Below are 20,034 nucleotides of genomic sequence, written 5' to 3' on the forward strand. Positions count from 1 at the left end.
CCTGTCCATGTGGAAAGACGGCCCTGAACACATTTTTTCTTGGGAACTGTGTTTGTCTCTTACAGATAAAATACAGTATTATCTTAAACTGGTTGGATTAAAATGGTTTATGAAAGATAGTGTCAAATATGTTCTGCTAATTATTCTAGCAATCGTTCATCATTCCTATTAGCTGCTTTACACGTGTCTTTTATTTCTTTTTTATTTTAACAGGAGTATAAGTATAACCGATTTGTGTTTAACAATGGGCATCAATATGCAGCTTACTCAAGGTTCGGGATTTGTCCATGCATGCTGCAAAGAAGTTCTCACACCTGACTGTAGAGTGGTGCTCCAGAAGACAGATACTCTGGAATTCCTTGATGATTTTTCTGGATCCAATTCCAGCATGAAATGTATGTGCTAATATATTTTTTTTTTTTTTTTTGGGTGTACAATTAACTATTTTTGTAATCAATTGCAGCACCAGAAAATTTGTTAATAGGAAACAAATCAAATACACAACACATTTCATAGTAAGTGGAAAAACAGGAGAGAAACAAACAAAGAATATATCGTCGGATGGTCCCTCTGTTAGATAATAGCAATCCCTGAATGGACAACATATACTGCCAACTAGAAACTAGTAATGTAACCATGAGCTAATATGTAGAGTATAAATATCTGGTATTATTACCCTGCATATTTCACTTTACATATTGTCATATACTATATGCTATTTGCTGCTATAGATTTTGTGCTTTTAATCTTACTTTTATCTAAGAATGTTTTATCTGCTACTTTATACTCTATTAGCTTTGGGTTAATTTACTAGTTTCTGTTTAGTTTTAGTATACGTTCCATAGTCCATAGTCAGTCTACCTATGCGATAAACAAATGATGCCTTACTTTGCCACTGCAGATAAATTTGAAGCATACCCACCAGGGGTCATCATCATCCCATGAAGTGGGACCCTAGTGGTCATTGAAAAGGGGGAGGGTGATGCAAAATGTGACACTGTTAATCACAGAGGGGTGGACCTCCCCAGAAAGAGGACAGATCCGCTGGATTAACTGCCAAGATAGCATGGAGTGAATGCCTTTCAATCAAGCAGGCAAGTCTACCAAGGGTGGACTCTGCAGGGATCACTGTTTTCAGAGTGCATAGTGTGAGTGCTTCTAATGATCCACTTATGCTACACTTTCCAACAACAAGCTAGTTCCCTGTTGTACTCAAAAGTGGGACAAAGTCGGAACAAAGTCAGGACAGTGGCACAGTAACCTAAAATAGAGGCTGTCCCACCAAAATCAGGACTGTTGGGCAGTCAGGTGATCTACATTTCCCATGATACTCAGTCAGACTTCCATGCAATAGGCAGGAATTGTGAGGCTCTCCACGTCTGGACTGCCCATTAGAATACTTCCTGGTGGACTGTGTGTATCGGAGGTTGACCAGTTTACTAGACTGATGCCACTGACCGCAGAGTGAGATAAAACAGTAACCATGACACTTACAACACACCCTGGCTGTCATTGGGGGAATGGTGAGATTGCCATTCTGTGCAGGTCTTACTAGGGGATGTTACAGATATGTAACATATGATGACACACCTTGCAACTACAGCAGCCGTCATCTGTTATATTTATATATTGTATAATCTCCTGTGAGTAGGACCATCCATGTGAACTTCATGTGCAAGACATGGCCATTTGTTTATACTTGCCACCAGCACAGGCCAAACATTGCCAGTTCTTTCCTGAACAAAGTATTGAACAAATTGGCTTTAATTTGTGAAAACACCTTATTTTGTGAGTCTTACACAGCACAGGTTTATCCTTTTCCAATTAGCCCATGAGCAATTTATCTTTTTTCCTGTGTTTTGTGACTTGCAAATAGACAGTGGTATCATCAAGAAATCTCACGTAGAGCAGGTGACTTTTGACAGGGGCCTGTCCCAGGCTATGATGCGACGTTATGGAGCATGAAAATCAATTTATGTGAATCAGCATCAAAATCATGATTTTATAAACATCTTTATTCACCTCTCAAGTGATGAACTATTCACTCCTTATGCTGTCCCAAACAACTAAGTATGTTTCCTTTTTCCTCACACACACACCTTCAAATAGTTATATGAGCTTCGTGATTTGTTTTGTTCCAACATGGATGATCTAAAAGTAAAACTTTTAGGGAGCGATATTTACATTTATGCTCCATAAAGTACTGAATTTTCGCTCACCATTTGCACAGTAGGAATAAGACAGCACAGATATTTAGATGCCTTGTAGTTTATTTAAAGTGACCTACACGTTTCTTCTTTTTTCATTCGAATACAAATCTTCCAAAATTTGTATAGATGTATACCAAAAAAAAGAAGAAGCACTTTTAGCATAATATATCAAATAAAAATCAAACTATACAGAAATAATAAAGAAAAATGAAGTATATTCTATTAAATAAAAGCAAAGCAAAGTACATTTAAACCAAAATAGATCCTTTGATTTTCCTCTTAATTAAATAATGCCTCTTATAAAACATTTCTATGAGAGTTTTTAATCTATTCGTGGACAGTGAGTATTTTGTAAGAATGTCCAGGTAACTGGACATTTCTTCTTCCCTTAGCTGCTATTGTGGGTTTAAGAAATGAACGAGGATAATATCTGCTATTATACATTTTGAACACTACATGCAAAAGAAATGAGAACGTTGTGATATGCAGTAATGTATTGCTTTGTACCCTGCAGAGAGCAGGCAATAAAAGCAATCCATTTGTAGACCATTAATCTTTCCTCTAAACAGTCATGCACAATTTTGGAATAACTGCATAATGTTTCAATATAAGCGATACTGAACGTCACTTGATTAATATTACACTGCATTGTTACACAAGATATTTACTTGCTGGCAAAGCCTCTATTAGCATAGCATTGTAGAGGAAACTATTATGTATCTTGTAGTGTGAAGCATAGCTTATGACTATATCATAAGGGCATGTCTCTTGCCCAGAATATTATTATCCCATTCCCACCTAAACACCAAATAGACTGTATATAGATAATAGAAATGGTCAATAGATAGACATGACATTAAATGTGAAAAAAAAAAGATATACAGAAAAATATAAAATTAACAAAGCAAAATATAATAAAGACTGAACTACTCCTTAAAGGAATATTGCAGACCCCTAAAGCACTTTAGCTTACTGAAATGTGTCCTTTTTTTCCTTTTTAAAAATAGTGCAGATTTCAATAGAAATTGACACTTTTATAAATTAACCATGTTGCATCACCTGCCTTTCGATCAGACAACCAGTACTGTTACTTCCTGATTGTTTAGCTCAGTGGAGCTAAGCTCAAGAGGCAGCAATTGCACAGAGCTGCATTGGGAAGTCAGTGATTGGACAACCACAGAAAGTATGGTCAGGGTTAGGAGGGGAGGACTTGCAAAGACTGCAGAAAAAACATCTAAAGCTTTTGCAAGCTGTTTTCTGTGCAAAGCAATGCCTAATAAATGGATGCATGGCTGTATTAGAGGTATATTTACTAAACAGTTATTTTTATTTGGGCAGTGGAGTGTTCCTTTAAGTAGTAGGTGAAAAACTAAATAGAAGTGATGAAGGTAATCTTTTCCTTCTGATTACAATTTGCTGTCTTAGGCTACCATATTTTGCCCTGTTTTTATTACTTTATTGAGTTTGGTAATATTTTGGTTAGCTTTTGAAATATAAATGACAGTAAAATGTAAATTAAAATCTAGGATGAGGAGAATGTGAAAATACAAAATTTTTACTGTAAGAAGAGTCCAGACCCTTTTAAATAAATGGGTAAACTTGAAGTCCTGTAAAGACTTCTTGCGCGTGGTTTACTTTGTGAGATAACTGATGGGATATCACTCAATCATAAATCATATCTGTCAGCCGCAGCACTGACGAGAGCAAGGACATTGTCAGAAGGCTGGGTGTACTTTGTCAGATAGCAAAATAATATCAACAATTAAATGAACAATGTTTTCGGGAGATGGGAAAACGTCATAGGTAAAAAAATAAACTTTCTAATGGAATCCCATTTATATTCATGCCTGATAAGATATAATCACTTGTTTAAAATAGTTTTAAATATACATAAATTATTTGAATGCTTTATTCCAGTTACTCAAATATTTTAGGGACTGCTCTAATGGTCACTGCTGTATAGGGATGAGAAAAACATCGAGCTTGAAAAGGCTTTCACCCTAAATTTAAAGTTTCTGCTAAAAATAGTATTAATTGCATATGAGTTTTTGACACGTAAGGCCATAAGCAGACACAACCTGGTAGTATAATAATCTGATTCATGTTTTAATATTGCAAATTTAGTATTTGGATGCATTGATTAAAAAAATCTTTTTTCCTTTATTAGTAAACGCACGGAAATTGCTGAACGTGCCCCTTTTCCAACCTTTTGAAGTGGATCCAAATGTTTACAAGGAATATAAGGTAGTTTTTTTTTATTTAATCTTAAAAAGCTTTACACTAGTCTTCATTGTCCAAGTATATTATTAGATTATGTTAGACTGTAGGCTCATTTGAGCAGGATCTTCATCTACCTATTGTTCCCGTGTCACTGTCTCATTTATTTGTAAAATTTCCCCCCCTTTCATAACATTGTAAAACGCTGCGGAATTAGTTGGCGCTATATAAATACCAATAATAATACTAATATATAGATGATATATATATATATATATATATATATATATACACACATATATATATATATATATATATATATATATATATATATATATATATATAGCAGGGCTTCCAATTTGAAGTTGAATGCTACTGACCGGGAATTAAAAATTACTCGCCACTGCAAGACATAGTATAATTCACCAGGGGTAACTTTCTAGTCTAGAACTAAATAAAAATATAGCCAGACTATATGAAAAAAAGCACTAAATGTGCAAGGGTGCAGTTATACCACTGGTCACATATATGTACAACACATTACACCAGATGCCAGAATTAGACCAGAATAATATCAAATAACATCTTTATCGAATTAATATGTATATATAAATCTCTCACGTGCAATTCAGCAGTATAAGTAAATATTCTTCTCTATACATATGGACTTATTTGGTTTAGTCCTTTGGTTGTTTTTTGGGGTGTTTGCCTCGGATTAGTGCATGTGGTCCTATTTATATATGGAAACGCAAGGTTCAAGTTTTTACCATTGTGAAAGGACTTATCAGGCCAAAAAGTTGCGTGGTCTTTCCTGTTGATAGTCTTAATAATACGTTACTGGATCTGTATTTACTATTGTTTTTCTTTATTTGTTTTTGTGGATATCTGGTTATGTACAAATTAGAAAAACACTTAAAAAAAAAAAATCAGTCCAGTTTCCCATTGAATATATAGCTTTGAGTAAACATATCAGCAACTTCCTATTCAAAAATAGAAAGAACATCCGATCAAAATAAAATTCACTTGTATCTCCACATACTCGTGTTGGTGTACTATGTGTACTGGTGTGCTAGTCTTAGTATGAGATGTTAATTACGATATCTTACTGAATATGACTCAGATAAGATCAGTTCATAACAGCTTTTTTGTTTGTAGGTGTTTTTAGAAAACAAATCAAAGAACTGGATCTTGAAGGCCAACTCTCTGTAAGTGTTTCAGAATAACAAATTTACATAAGCACCTTTTTCACTGTATTGTTTTGAGAATGTTAAAACGTACTAGATGACTATGCAGGGCCGTATTTAATTTGGATTGAACCCTGGGCAAGCATTTACTTGGGCCCCCCTGACTACATATAGATACGCACAAATACACTACCTGACCATGGGCGTCCGCAGTAATTTTTCCAGGGGGGGGGGGCATAATTGTAATGACATCTATGCTTGGCCCCTTTTTGACAGTGTCATGAAGGGGAGGAACATAGTCATTATCACTTAAAGCCAGGGTGAGTAGCGTTTTCACAACTATGGTGTCAGGAATACATGTTTGTATTCCTGACACTATAGTGTTCCTTTAAGCAAATTAGAGGAACATTCTGGTCACCATAACAACTTCATCTAAATGAAAATGCTATGATGCCAGGAAGCCCCTGGGTGCTCTTTCCTTTAAGGGGTTAAACCGCTCTCAAATGGTTTAACCCCAAAGGCTTCCTCCAGCTCCAGGTCCCTCAGTGGTATTCGGCATCTGAAACGGAGTGTCAGGAAGTGCAGATTGACGTCAGGCATGGGTGCCGCTGATTGGCTAGAGTTGACAGTTGACGCTCTAAGCCAATCGCTAGTTCCTGGTTCATAATTTTTTTAAACTTTTTTATGAATGGGGAGCTATTGATTGGCTTAGAGTGCCAGCTGACCGCTCTAGCCAAACAGCGACACCCCTCCCCAGCGGCCCAGCGGCCCTCTGTGCTTCCTGACACTCAGTAAATAAAAGTGAACACATTAACACTGATATTTTTTACCTGGGGAGATGAGAAGGTCCAAAGTTTCCCTGCCTGGCCCAGGTACCAAAGCCTTATGATGTGGTGTCCAGAATAAAGTGGAGGGTTCACTTCATTTGTCCTTCCTGCTCCAATCTCCTTTTCTTCTCCTTCATTTGACAGTCTTCTTTTTCTTCTGACACTGTCTTCTATATTTGGCTCCTTCACCTTTCTGCTTATTTTGCGCCCTTCTGCTCCTTTCTCATTCTGATTCCTTTCTGCTCCTTCTTCTACTTTAGCTTTGTGCTCCTTGCTGTCCCTTTCTGCTCCTTCTTCAACTTTACCTTTGTGCTCCTTGCAGACCCTTCCTGCCCCTTGCTGCCCCTGCTCCTTGCAGACCCTTGCTCCCCCTGCTCCTTGCAGACCCTTCCTGCTCCTTGCTGACTCTTCATTTAGCCCCCATGCCTCACTTGCCTAATCTATAGGCTGCCCCCCATGCCTCACTTGCCTAATCTATAGGCTGACCCCCATGCCTTACTCCCCTAATATATAGGCTGCCCCCCCATCCCTCACTTCCCTAATATATAGGCTGTCCCCCCCATGCCTTACTTCCCTAATATATAGGCTGCCTCTCCCCCCCATTCCTTACTCCCCTAATCTGTAGGCTGCCCCCCCATGCCTTACTCCCCTAATCTATAGGCTGCCCTCCCATGCCTTACTCCCCTAATCTATAGGCTGCCCCCATGCCTTACTCCCCTAATATATAGGCTGCCCCCCCATGCCTCACTCCCCTAATATATAGGCTGCCCACCCCCCATGCCTTACTCCCCTAATATATAGGCTGCCCCCCATGCCTTACTCCCCTAATATATAGGCTGCCCCCCCATGCCTTACTCCCCTAATATATAGGCTGCCCCCATGCCTTACTCCCCTAATATATAGGCTGCCCCCATGCCTTACTCCCCTAATCTATAGGCTGCCCCCCCATGCCTTACTCACCTAATCTATAGGCTGCCCCCCATGCCTTACTCCCCTAATCTATAGTCTGCCACCCCATGCCTTACTCCCCTAATATATAGGCTGCCCCCCATGCCTTACTCCCCTAATATATAGGCTGCCCCCCATGCCTTACTCCCCTAATCTATAGGCTGCCCCCCATGCCTTACTCCGCTAATATATAGGCTGCCTCTCCCCCATACCTTACTCCCCTAATCTATAGGCTGCCCCCCATGCCTTACTCCCCTAATATATAGGCTGCCCCCCATGCCTTACTCCCCTAATATATATAGGCTGCCCCCCATGCCTTACTCCCCTAATATATAGACTGCCCCCTATGCCTTACTCCCCTAATATATAGGCTGCCTCCCCCCATGCCATACTCCCCTAATATATAGGCTGCCCCCCATGCCATACTCCCCCTAATATATAGGCTGCCCCCATGCCTTACTCCCCTAATATATAGGCTGCCCCCCATGCCTTACTCCCCTAATATATAGTCTGCCCCCCCCTCACTCCCCTAATATATAGGCTGCCCCCCCATTCCTAACTTGCCTAATCTATAGGCTATTTTAAACCCCCCATACCATCCCCCACTTACCTGGTCTGTAGGCTGTCTCTGGCTGCATGTGTTGCTCCCCTGCGGTTTCAATCAGCAGAGAGAAGCAGGGATAGATGCAGCTTCCTATCCCTGTCTCTCTCCATACACAGCGCCACCTACTGGCCGGCGCCGGTATTGCAGTTCATTTTAAATCTCACACGAAAAATAGCAGAACAAGCTGAAAAATCCAGGGGGGGGGGGGGGGGGGGCAAGAGGCCCCCCTTGCCCCCCCTGCGGACACCATGTACCTGACACACACACGCAGATACACACTGACTGCATATAGATACACACAAGAACATACAGATACACACAGACTACATATAGATACACTGACACACACATAGACACACACAGATACAAACACTGGCATGCATGCAGATACAAAGGTACACACACTGACTTCAAAAAGATACACCGTCACACACACTGACACACATACAGACACACAGATACACAACCTGACACACATGCAGATATACAGATACAAACACTGACACATACAGATACACACACAAACACAAATGGACAACATACAGATACACAAATAGACAACATACAGATACACATTCTGACAGACGTACTGACACAGACAGCCATACTGAAACACACATACACAAAGACATACTGAACCACACAGACACTGAGACATACAGATACACTGACAGACATACCGGCACATATACACACAGACAGATGGACATACTGAAACACACATACACTGACAGACATATTGACAAACACAGACATACAGAACCACACGGACACTGACAGACTCACACATAGACATAGACATTCTGGCACATATTCACACAGACAGACAGACAGACATACTGAAACACACATACAGACATACTGACACACTGACAGACTCACACACACACACACACACACACACAGACATACTGACACACTGACAGACACACACACAGACATACTGACACACTGACAGACTCTCTCTCTCACACACACACACACACACACACACACACAGACATACTGACACACTGACAGACATACACACATACACTGACAGACATGCACACATACTGAACCACACAGAAACTGACCGACTCACAAACACACAGACATACAGATACACTGACAGACATACTGGCACACTAACACATACACACATACATACATACTGACACTGACACACACACACACTCATGCAAAATTTGATAACCACCCTCCAGTTTCTTACCTTTTCCTGGAGGGTGGCTTCCCTGGGGTCCAGTGGGCTGGCTGGGGTGGCTGGGAGCTAAGCTCTCCCGGTCTGGCCCCCTCTGGAACAGCTTCTTCCTCCCGCGTGGCTCCTGTTTCTGTGGGAGGAAGTGACGCGCGGCTGTCACTTCCTCCCAGTCGGCTGCCGAAAAGCAAGGGCCCGGTCGCACTGTTAAAGCGCCACAGCGCCCGACCGGGCCCCTGCTGACACAGGCCCACCGGGTGGCCCTAAGTGCATGGGCCACCCGATGGGCCCCCATAGTTCGCAGGCAGAGGGCAAACGGAGCAGCTGTCTTGGGCCCCCTAGCAGGGACAGGGCCCGGGGCAGCTGCCCCGTTTGCCCCGCATTAAAGACAGCCCTGTGACTATGGAAGTTTATTGTGAAAATGACATCAAGTTCGAGAAGTCTTTGCCAATATTCTTGAAACTTCTTTGTATTTTGTTATATTATTGTTATAATATTGTTTTTCACATGTTTAAACATTTCTGCTATGCATTATTATTATTGATAAAATAATAAAATCCAAACTGCCACAATGCAATACAAGAAAACCTCTAGCACAGAGGATTTCAATTGTAAAAAGCTGGATTGCAGAACCCAATGTACGAGGACATCAGATAAACTTATCCTCAATTTAATGGAGATGACCTCAGCTGTGCGACCATGATAAACAGCCCAACACAGGACATTCCTACTGATGGTAACTCTGATTTATGTTTTATTTTCAATGGCACTGAAACAGATAACAATAAATTACTGTCAGATTTATATAGATATGCCAGAAAAGGTATTTAACACAAATGACCTGTTAATGTTTTATTGTATGTAGTGTGTTACCACGCATGGACATTGGATTTAAAAAAAATAAAAAAGTCCACTTGCTGTCACTTCAGGACAGTTTATTACGCACAGTAATGTTTTATATTTTTAACTATAGTTATAATAGATTATCACTGCACCCACTTTCCTGGGGGCTTAGTAAAGATAGTAATTGTATACACAAAGGAGAAATAAGTTGAATAATAAGCAAGGAGTATTTACTTATCTGGATGAATGCCATGAGATATATCCTCATATGATCTTTTATTACACAGTTTTCTATATCAAGTTTTTCCTGGTAATACTTCTTCGTGGCTGCACCTCCTTCACCATGCTATAAAGGAAAAACAGTATCGTAAGGTGGAGAATCTGCTCCATTTTTTCAGAGAGTCCTGCCCTGATATAATTAATCAACTGGAAACTTCATCAGGCCTGAGAGCCCTGCACACGGCATGCCAGACTGGACAATTTGTAAGTGTAACACACCATTGGATACATTCCCATTCTTCTTCAATACCAAAAAGTATTATTTTTAAGAATATGTTCAATATTTTACAACTATTGGGAAAAATTGGTGCTCTCCAATATTTTGACATGCTTATATTTAATAAATGTGTGTTTTAGACAAGTAAAAAATAAATAAATGTAGAGTTCCACACCTCTTTATCCTGAAACTGGGCACCTCCATCCTATCTTCCTGTCAATCTTTGTAATAAGCTCTGTCTTTTGCTTCTGGCAGTCAGCATCGATAAAAAAATAAATACATAAAAAAGGAAAGAATAAAGTGTAAAAAAAATAAAAAAAAATAATAATTACAAAGTTAACAAAATATCAAATGCTATATGACAAAAATAGAGCAGCTGCACAGTGTATGAAACAGCTAAAACATTTATTAATAAATATACTGAAAACTAAACAATACAAAATGTTGCCTAAAATGTGTGTTAAATTAAGATGAATACATAAAATCACAATTTTTTTTAAAATAAAAAATGCATTCATCCAAATTGTTGCATAATAAATAAATGGTTAAAATCATACCCTGGGACATAGACCACAAATTATCCTCTGGACAGAAGAGGGTCCAAGATTAAGAGATATCAACTGACTAGGAAACTATGCCCTATGGATAAAAGCTGGAAAAAATTAAAAGAACATGAATGAGAGAGATGCAGACTCATCTGTCCCTTTAAGAAAGTTTTAGGGATATGCACAATTTAGCCAACAGGAATCACTGTTAATCTGGCAATTAGTTAATAGGGATATGAAGTGCTAGTGCAATCATCAGGTTCTTAGTTGTTGAGTGCCTTTGGTCAGTCAGTAGGGAATTCACCCAAGTCAAAGGGACACAGAAGCAGCGGAGGACTGCGGTAGATAAAAGCCAGCCTGTATCATCCAAAGGACTAAATATGGGTATTTTATCTTTAACTTAATTTTTCAGTAGAGATTGTAGCCGTATTAGTCCAGTGATATAGATGTTTTTACACTTAATTTTTATGTATTTATTTTTCTGTCTGCTGTTCTTGCTCACCCTTTGCCCAGTTTTATTATTTTGCCTTCGATAAGTTGATTGTGAAAAACCAAACTGTTTTCGTCTCAAGAGTAGCTGCTGTTTTTTGTGCAATTGATTTGGAAATTGGACACAAAAAATATTTGTTTTAACAGGCAGCATAGATAAAGCATACAAAGAAAAAAAAAAGTTTTTATTTCACCTCTTCATTCGCAACATTTTCTCTAGCCTTACCTAGTGTGAACTGAATTATGATGTCCATTCAAAATCTTTAAAATCAATTTAAAAAGAAAATGAAGCACTTTATAAAAAAAAAAAAATGAACAGAAGTTTTAGGTGATTTTTACAGTTCCATAGTTACATAGCTGAAAAGAGACTTGCGTCCATCAAGTTCAGCCTTCCTCACATATGTTTTTTAGTGATTTATTTTATGGTGAGTTTTCCAGAATGAATTTATATGCAGTAACCATTCACATTTTACTTTACCGTCTTGGTATAAGAAACAGATTTATCAAAAGACACAGTAAATTGATGCCTGCCTAGCAAGGACACCTGCTTGGGTAACAAATGTCATACTTTTTTTGCCTTATTGTTAGAATTTTAAATACGAAAAAACATAAGTTGTGAATTAATTCTAGGAATATGCTACAAACCTCCAAACATTAATGCTGTCATTACTCATTAAAGATTGTAAATCGGATTGGTCAACAAAATTATATATCAAAAGATAAATATGTCAATAAGGCTTACAAAAGGGCAACTGGATTGACCAAGCTAGAAAATGAAAGAAAACCCCCCCCCAAAAAAAACCCACCATCCTCAATACCTTTTAAAGTAAACGAAGAAAATAAAAATGTGAATGTTAGCTCTGTGTGTGTTCGCAAATAAGGATCAGTCCAAGGCAGAAATTTTAAATATTTTTTTAGTATATCGATTTACAAAATCATTGGACGTTTTTTTTAACTTTTGGGACAAGACTCTAAACTTATCAACCACTTTCCTCTATATAAACACCCTGAACTAGCTAAACAAATACATACCTGAATGTTACTCTAAACAAAAACATTTCCCTGATTCTAAACCTAAATATAAACCGGATTCTAACCTTAATTTATAACCCTAATTGTAACTCACAATCTTGAGCAGGTCAGAGAGGAGAGACTTATGCCAGGGTTGACTTCAGGTACTTTGTTTGTGCTCTTAGACATAGTATAAACAGGATATCCTATAATAGAAATTATAGGAAATAAAGAGAGAGAGGGAAAACCAAAATAAAGGGGCTTAGGCAATATGCCCTAAATAAAATATAAACAGGAATTAAAGTAAATAAGAAAACCTATAGATAAGAGTAAAGGTTAAAATAAAAGGACAAATAAAACAGAACAGAACAAATAGGTTGCAGGATTACAGGAAAAAGGAGAAACCTAGTTAATCAGCCCCCAATTAGAAGGAGTATTGATCAAGCAGGAAAATAACACCATATAAACATAAGTCCAGACAGAGACAGAGTCCAGATTGGTGTTATGCTGGTAGGTATGGAGTAGACACGTTGCATGGATCATGCTGGTAGAAATCAGGTGAGTAAGATAAAGCGTAGTTCAGGCTGGTATTGAGCAGGGTTGGAAGTAAGCAGGATTGAGGAGTAGTTCAGGCTGGTATTGAGCAGGGTTGGAAGTAAGCAGGATTGAGGAGTAGTTCAGGCTGGTATTGAGCAGGGTTGGAAGTAACCAGGATTGAGGAGTAGTTCAGGCTGGTATTGTGCAGGATTGAAGCAAAGAAGGTAAGTCCACAGGTTGGTTCACAGGAGCCAGGATCTGAAGTGTTTCAGGATGAGCATCAACTTCAATATAAAGGCCCTGTGGTGAGTTGGGTGTAGCCTTTTGTAGGTTGCTCAATTAGTCCAGGAAGGTGAGAATTATAACGTTTTCAGAACTAGAGGCAAGGGAGGCCGCTAGTGGTCAAACATAATCAGTGCAGGAACTTGGTTTTAAAGGAACAGAATAAACAGAACAACAATTCTTGTTTGTCAGGATTGGATCCTGACAGAAACACTAAATCTAATTTTAACCTAACTTCTGACGCTAACAGTTTAGCTACTTTTTCCTAATGCATGGTGACCCACCAGGAGTCTGTTGCTCTTTAAGAAACTCATCTGCAATGGAACTGCGCTCAGTTATAATCACAACCCTCATGGGAGACCTGGAGGTGAAGATAGATCTCTGTTGGCATGGGGGCCTTTAATAAGTAACACAATCAAGGCAGAGGTATGCGAAGGGATAAGACTGAAATCATGGCAGGGCATGAAGCAGTAAATGAAGTCAGGGAGGACAATTTGAAGTCAGAACCAGGAGATAAACCAGTAAAAGATAGGACAGGAGCAGAGAAGACAATGGAGGAATGCCAGGAGTCTAGGCCAAATGCACCAAGCTCAAGAGAACAACCAAGCACTGCTGGGGGGCACTTGCTGGGTTTAAATAGGTTACACATGTCACATGAATGGTAGGCGGGGTAACCGCAGGGTTATAAAGTGCCTCCAGGCACTTTGTGCCATCTCAGTGATGTAAACTAAATGTATAGGATACTTTTGTCATGAACAACAAAATACACAGATGTATATAAAGTACAGACACAACCTTTTATATGTGCCACAAACCGCTGAAGAATTGACCAGAGGTGAGGGGTGGAGGGACTGGGATTTACTGTAACGCCTCCATCTATACAATATGCAGCTGTGGGCTAAAGATGGGAAACAAGATGTATGATTGTGGGATGCAGCACAGGAGAAAGCATGAACCAACTTGATCATGGCTACACCATTTGCACTGGGTGTGGGATGGAAGATTAGGTGGGAGGTCATCTCACAAGCCCTATATGCAAACATATACATAGAACAGAGGCTACAAACTCCTCAATTGCTCCACTACGCGGTATGGCCAGAACTTGAGGTCGGTATCAGTAAACACTCTGAATGTTAGCCCTGCTCTTCTGTATTGCACAAGGTCACGGAACCCCATTTAGAAGGGTGGTAGACCAATCAAATGTTATCAGACCACACCTCTAGGTAGTTAATACCTTACACATTAAATGGCTTCCAGTCATGGAGCAATGACACAGTATCATACTGAATATGAGTTATGCTACTCTGCTACTCCAGTTTATTGAGTTGAATGTTTAATAATGCGATTTACTATGCCACTTGCTGGAGTGACGGTCGGGAACGATCGGGAACCAGAAGTGGCACGCTGCGGCCTGCGGTGGACGGAACCGCGGAGAGACGGGCGCTCTCCTCGCCCTTACGCCGGAGCCACTGACTTCCTTCCCCCCCCCCAGGACCAGCGGGGGTGATCCTGGTCCACTCCCCTGGAGCAACTGGGCTACAGAGGCTACAGGCTGTGAGGCCGAACAAGCAGCTTCCAAAAGCGAAGGCCTGCATAATGGCAGACGCCACATGCACCTCCAGAGGCACTGACAGGAGATCTGACACCCTGTCAAGGCTTAATGCCATATTCGATGCCTTCTGGGCAAAACTGGCCAGCAGGGAGAGGCAAACTGGGACATACTTACACAGAGAAAAGACTGCACACCCTGCCCACAGACGCGCAGTTGTGCCTTCGGGGGGAGCTTGGAGACGGCGCCATGGGAGAAGATCTTTCCCGCCAAAACGGAAACCCCAACGCCTGCACCAGACAGCTAAACCTCATCACACAGCACGATGGGTCCCCTCTAAACCCAGCTGCACACCGACACCAGCTGTGGGGCCGCGGAGAAATCATCACTAATCACTGCACCGGACCCAGATAACGTCGAAAAGGTCCCAACAGACCCCACAGAGCACATCATCTTTCCGCACTCTGCTCACAACTCTCCACAGCAATGGGCGAGTGGGCCCAACACTGGGACTCTCACAGCTGGACTGGGTGTTCATCCATGCCGGACCTCCGTCTCCAGCCTCCAGGGTGGGCATTGGCTGACTTAAGCGGACGGTCAAGGGGATTTGCATCACCCACCGCTGCCTGGCTGCACAGCCCAAGGTCTATACCTCCAACTTTCACTGTTTAACTGTTTTATATTTCTCTCTTGCTATAGCCTTTAGTTCTTGTGCCCATCAGCTCCAGATTCCCTCACTAGAAATAGTGGACAGCCACCAATGAACGCTACGAAATCGGACATTAGCCACTAGGGAGCTTCACAAAATGTTGCCTACATAAACTACCCTGTTTGTATACTCAGCGATACACTCAAGCATTCTATGCATTCACTCTGCATAGCACAAATGATTTTAATTTGATCCCACTGACCGCAAGCTCCATATTGAGCAGAATAAGGCTCTGCGAGTTACACTGCTCTCCACCTCCTAACCTATATGACTCCCACTGGATGAGCAACACACTGCCACTTTTCTTGTCTTAATATATCAATATGTCAATCTCAGAGCAATACCAGTGTACACATAATACTGATACAGCTGTCTCTACCTTTCTAGTACCTATGTGCAACCCCACGCTGCTCAGTACCAGAACTACCGCAGCTTGTTGGCTACTGCTAAGCGATAACTGCTAAGTGTGCCCACTAATAAGTCTAACTACATTATCTTTTTGCAAAAACTGAGTGCAACGATTCTTGACTTTATCTGTTTACCTGCTGTCATTATGCATCCTGTCAAATGTCAATATATAAGCCTGTACTTCTCACTGCACTCAAAAATAAAGCATTAAAAGAAAAAAAGTGAGTACACCCCTAAGTAGAAATGTCCAACTTGAGCCCAGAGTGTCAATATTTTGTGTGGCCACCATTATTTTCCAGCACTGCCTTAAAGGGAAACTCCAGTGCCAGGAAAACAATCCGTTTTCCTGGCACTGCAGGTCCCCTCTCCCTCCCACCCCGCATCCCCTCGGCAGTGGTTTCTTCTCGCTGCCGCTCCTCCCAGTGTTTACGTCAGCTGGTGGGCGAGACTGATCCTTCCCCCTGGCCAGAGAGACCTAATGCGCATGCGCGTTAGAACTCCCCATAGGAAAGCATTGAAAATGCTTTTCAATGCTTCCCTATGGGGAATTGAGCGACACTGGAGGTCCTCACACAGCATGAGGACATCCAGCGACGCTCTAGCACAGGTTTTCTGTGCTATAGAGCAGGAAGTGTCCTCTAGTTGCTGTCTAGTAGACAGCCACTAGAGGTGGAGTTAACCCTGCAAGGTAATTATTGCAGTTTATAAAAAACTGCAATAATTACACTTGCAGGGTTAAGGGTAGTGGAAGTTGGCACCAAGACCACTCCAATGGGCAGAAGTGGTCTGTGTGTCTGGAGTGTCCCTTTAACCCTCATGGGCATGAAGTTCAGCAGAGCTTCACAGATTGCCACTGGAGTCCTCTAACACTCCTCCATGACAACATCACAGAGCTGGTGGATGTTAGAGACCTTGCGCTCCCCCATCTTCTGTTTAAGGATGCTCAATAGGGTTTAGGTCTGGAGACATGCTTGGCCAGTCCATCACCTTTACCTTCAGCTTCTTTAGCAAGGCAGTGGTCGTCTTGCAGGTGTGTTTTGGGTCGTTATGTTGCAATACTGCCCGGCTGTCCAGTTTCCGAAGGGAGGGGATCATGCTCTGCTTCAGTATGTCACAGTACATGTTGACATTCATGGTTCCCTCAATGAACTTCAGCTCCCCAGTGCCGGAGGCACTCATGCAGACCCAGACCATTACACTTCCACCACCATGCTTGACTGTAGGCAAGACACTCTTATCTTTGTACTTCTCACCTGGTTGCTGCCACAGACGCTTGACACTATCTGAACCAAATAAGTTTATCTTGGTCTCATCAGATCACAGGACATGGTTCCAGTAATACATGTCTTTAGTCTGCTTGTCTTCAGCAAACTGTTTGCAGGCTTTCATGTGCATCATCTGTAGAAGAGGCTTCCTTCTGGAATGACAGCCATGCCGATCTAATTTGTTGCAGTGTGTATGGTCTGAGCACTGACAGGCTGATCCCCCATACCTTCAACCTCTGCAGCACTCATACGTCTATTTCCCAAAGACAACCTATGGATATGTCGACCATGGCAAAAATATGAGGGGTGTACTCACTTTTGTGAGATTCTGTTTGTTAAACAATATTTTTGTGTGAATAGAAGAAAAGACCATAACCACTTAATTATTGCAACCCATGAGAGCCTCTTACAGGAAATAGAAAATTGGTTATGACATTTCCCCAAACTGAGTGTTGTTTCCTTTCTGTTTGATTAATGGTTTTATTACAGAATGTCGCGCTGGCACTGCTGGAAAGTGGGGCGTCCATAAACAAGACTAGTAAAAAAGGCCATACGGCGTTAGAATCTGCCATATTAGGACAACACAAAGGGATTTGCCAGGTGGGATATATTTCTTTAATTACTTTAAATGTTTACACTTTGGTTTTTGTAGTTTGCCTGTTAAGTATCTCTATTTCATCATTTATTCATGGCGAGCTAACATATTTGACATTACTTTCAGATAATAGAAATAGATAAAACTTCAAAGATGGGCAAGCAAGAATCATCAATTTCCTCTAATTAAGAGCGCCTTAAAGGGTTGAAATGAAAAAGGGAAAGGGTTGTAGGATGTAAAGGCAAAATATTTTAGAATATAGAATATTCCAATTTAATTCAAGATCATCAGACTTGTTACGCTCCCGGCTAAGTAAAACCATTAAAATATTAATCTGACCATATTTAATTGCACAATAGATTGTCCCATGGTCTAATTAATAATGTCTGTAGAGGACTTAATTTGTGTATTCTCTATTGATTTTTGTGTTTAAAACTTTACATATTAAGTGCTGGAGAAAGCAGTGTGAACGTTAAGCGCAAGTAACTCTATGTTAGTGGTATCTCTGTGGTATTTAGTTAAACATGCAAAAAATGATAAAATAATTCATTCCCATTCAGTCTAAAAAATTTTTTCTCACTTTTAAGAATTCAAAACATGACTTTTGGACGTTATACTAGTTAGATATGTTCAATTTAAAAGATTTCTCTATCTGAAATTATGCATCTATACTGATATTTATTACAATATTTAACCAGTCCTCATAATTTGCAGATGTGCAATTTAATAGTATAGGTTGAATAAGTAAAGTTGTTGTTATTTATTAAGGGGCCATTGATTTTCCCTCTAAAATGACTTAGGAATGTGAGTGGGCATTGCACCCTTTCTCATTAAATCAGCATATGATAAATAACAAGGGTGTCCAAAAGGTGGATCTACAATTGTAGAACTACAATTCCCATGATGCTTTGCATTCCTTTAAGATGACAAAGCATCATGGAAGCTGTAGTTTTAAAACATCTGGGGATCTACCTTTTGGGCACTCCTGTAATATAAATTCCCCCTGTGATCAAATGTGGAGCTGCATGTTAAATAGAAACAAAAAAAAAACAACACACAAAACAAAACTATCTGTAATACAAACATTTCTATAGCAAACAAGATCACTGCAGAGACAGACAGTGTGTTTGAATTTTAGTTGGCTGGCTTTAGATATAGATATCCACAATTATCAGATTTAAGACATTCATGACACAGCAGCATGAAAATGCCCCAGTGTTACCATATGTGTTCAGAATTCATTAGTCAATATTATCTTTCTTCCGTTACACTGAATGTTTTTACTTTTGAGTGCTTCACAGACAATTATTTTTGAATGGCTTGCTTCCCAGAGATTCAAGAGCATCTGTTCTCTACGTGAAACATTGCACAGAGGGCAAATAAATATAATTACAATTTTTTTTTTACCCTTTGCATACTAAAAATATGACTGCATACATTTATCTGTCCACCCAGTCAGTGACATTCAAAAGGTTTGAAATGTTACAAAAGTTGATGAACGGTAAAAAAAAATAAAACATCAAATAATTTAACCAAGATGACTATATTTAGCTTTAGCTAGTTTTCAACTATACAATTATATATATATATATATATATATATATATATATATATATATATATATATATTGCATAGATATTATTATTACTTCACCCACTGATACTCATTTTGTTGACTGCAGAAGGGTAAGCAGACGTGCTTTGTTACCCTCCTAGTTATGTTTAAATGGTACCTGTTATGGGTATTTTAATGCATACTTTTATCTATGCATAGTGATAGCAAATATATAGATTGAGAGAAAAACCTATGTAAAATAGATCTCCCACCTGTCATTTAAATGTTTGGCATAGACTGTATGCCTAAGAATTGACTGATAAGGTAAAGGAGAAAAGACCTCCCACAGGCGGTTCTTCTAGTTTCTTCACATAGCAACCACAGCGAATGTGCTGTGGTTGCTATGGTAACTCCCTAGCCGATGCTGGTAGTGCTGGCTAGGGAGTATAGGAACAGAGTGACTGACATCATTCCGTTCAAACGTCAGTATGCTGAAATAAAGCCAGCGTGTCAGCGTCACACAGGAGGTTTGCCCAAGCAAGACAAATTAAATAAGAGAGCTG

The 20,034-nt window shown here is 40.2% G+C and overlaps 1 protein-coding gene across 1 annotated transcript in view; it reads left to right on the plus strand.

Moving 5' to 3' along the window:
• Nucleotides 1–244: 244 nt before the first annotated feature.
• LOC134601622 (ankyrin repeat domain-containing protein 27-like) overlaps nucleotides 245–20,034 on the plus strand; it is a 112,040-nt gene continuing 92,250 nt past the window's right edge. Inside the window, exons 1-5 of the mRNA XM_063446139.1 lie at nucleotides 245–395; nucleotides 4,378–4,454; nucleotides 5,583–5,632; nucleotides 10,319–10,514; nucleotides 17,812–17,922. Of these exons, the coding sequence (XP_063302209.1) occupies nucleotides 245–395; nucleotides 4,378–4,454; nucleotides 5,583–5,632; nucleotides 10,319–10,514; nucleotides 17,812–17,922 (585 nt within the window). The remainder of the gene's footprint in view (nucleotides 396–4,377; nucleotides 4,455–5,582; nucleotides 5,633–10,318; nucleotides 10,515–17,811; nucleotides 17,923–20,034) is intronic.

Source organism: Pelobates fuscus, chromosome 3 (genome assembly GCF_036172605.1).
Source record: "Pelobates fuscus isolate aPelFus1 chromosome 3, aPelFus1.pri, whole genome shotgun sequence".
NCBI lineage: Eukaryota > Metazoa > Chordata > Amphibia > Anura > Pelobatidae > Pelobates > Pelobates fuscus.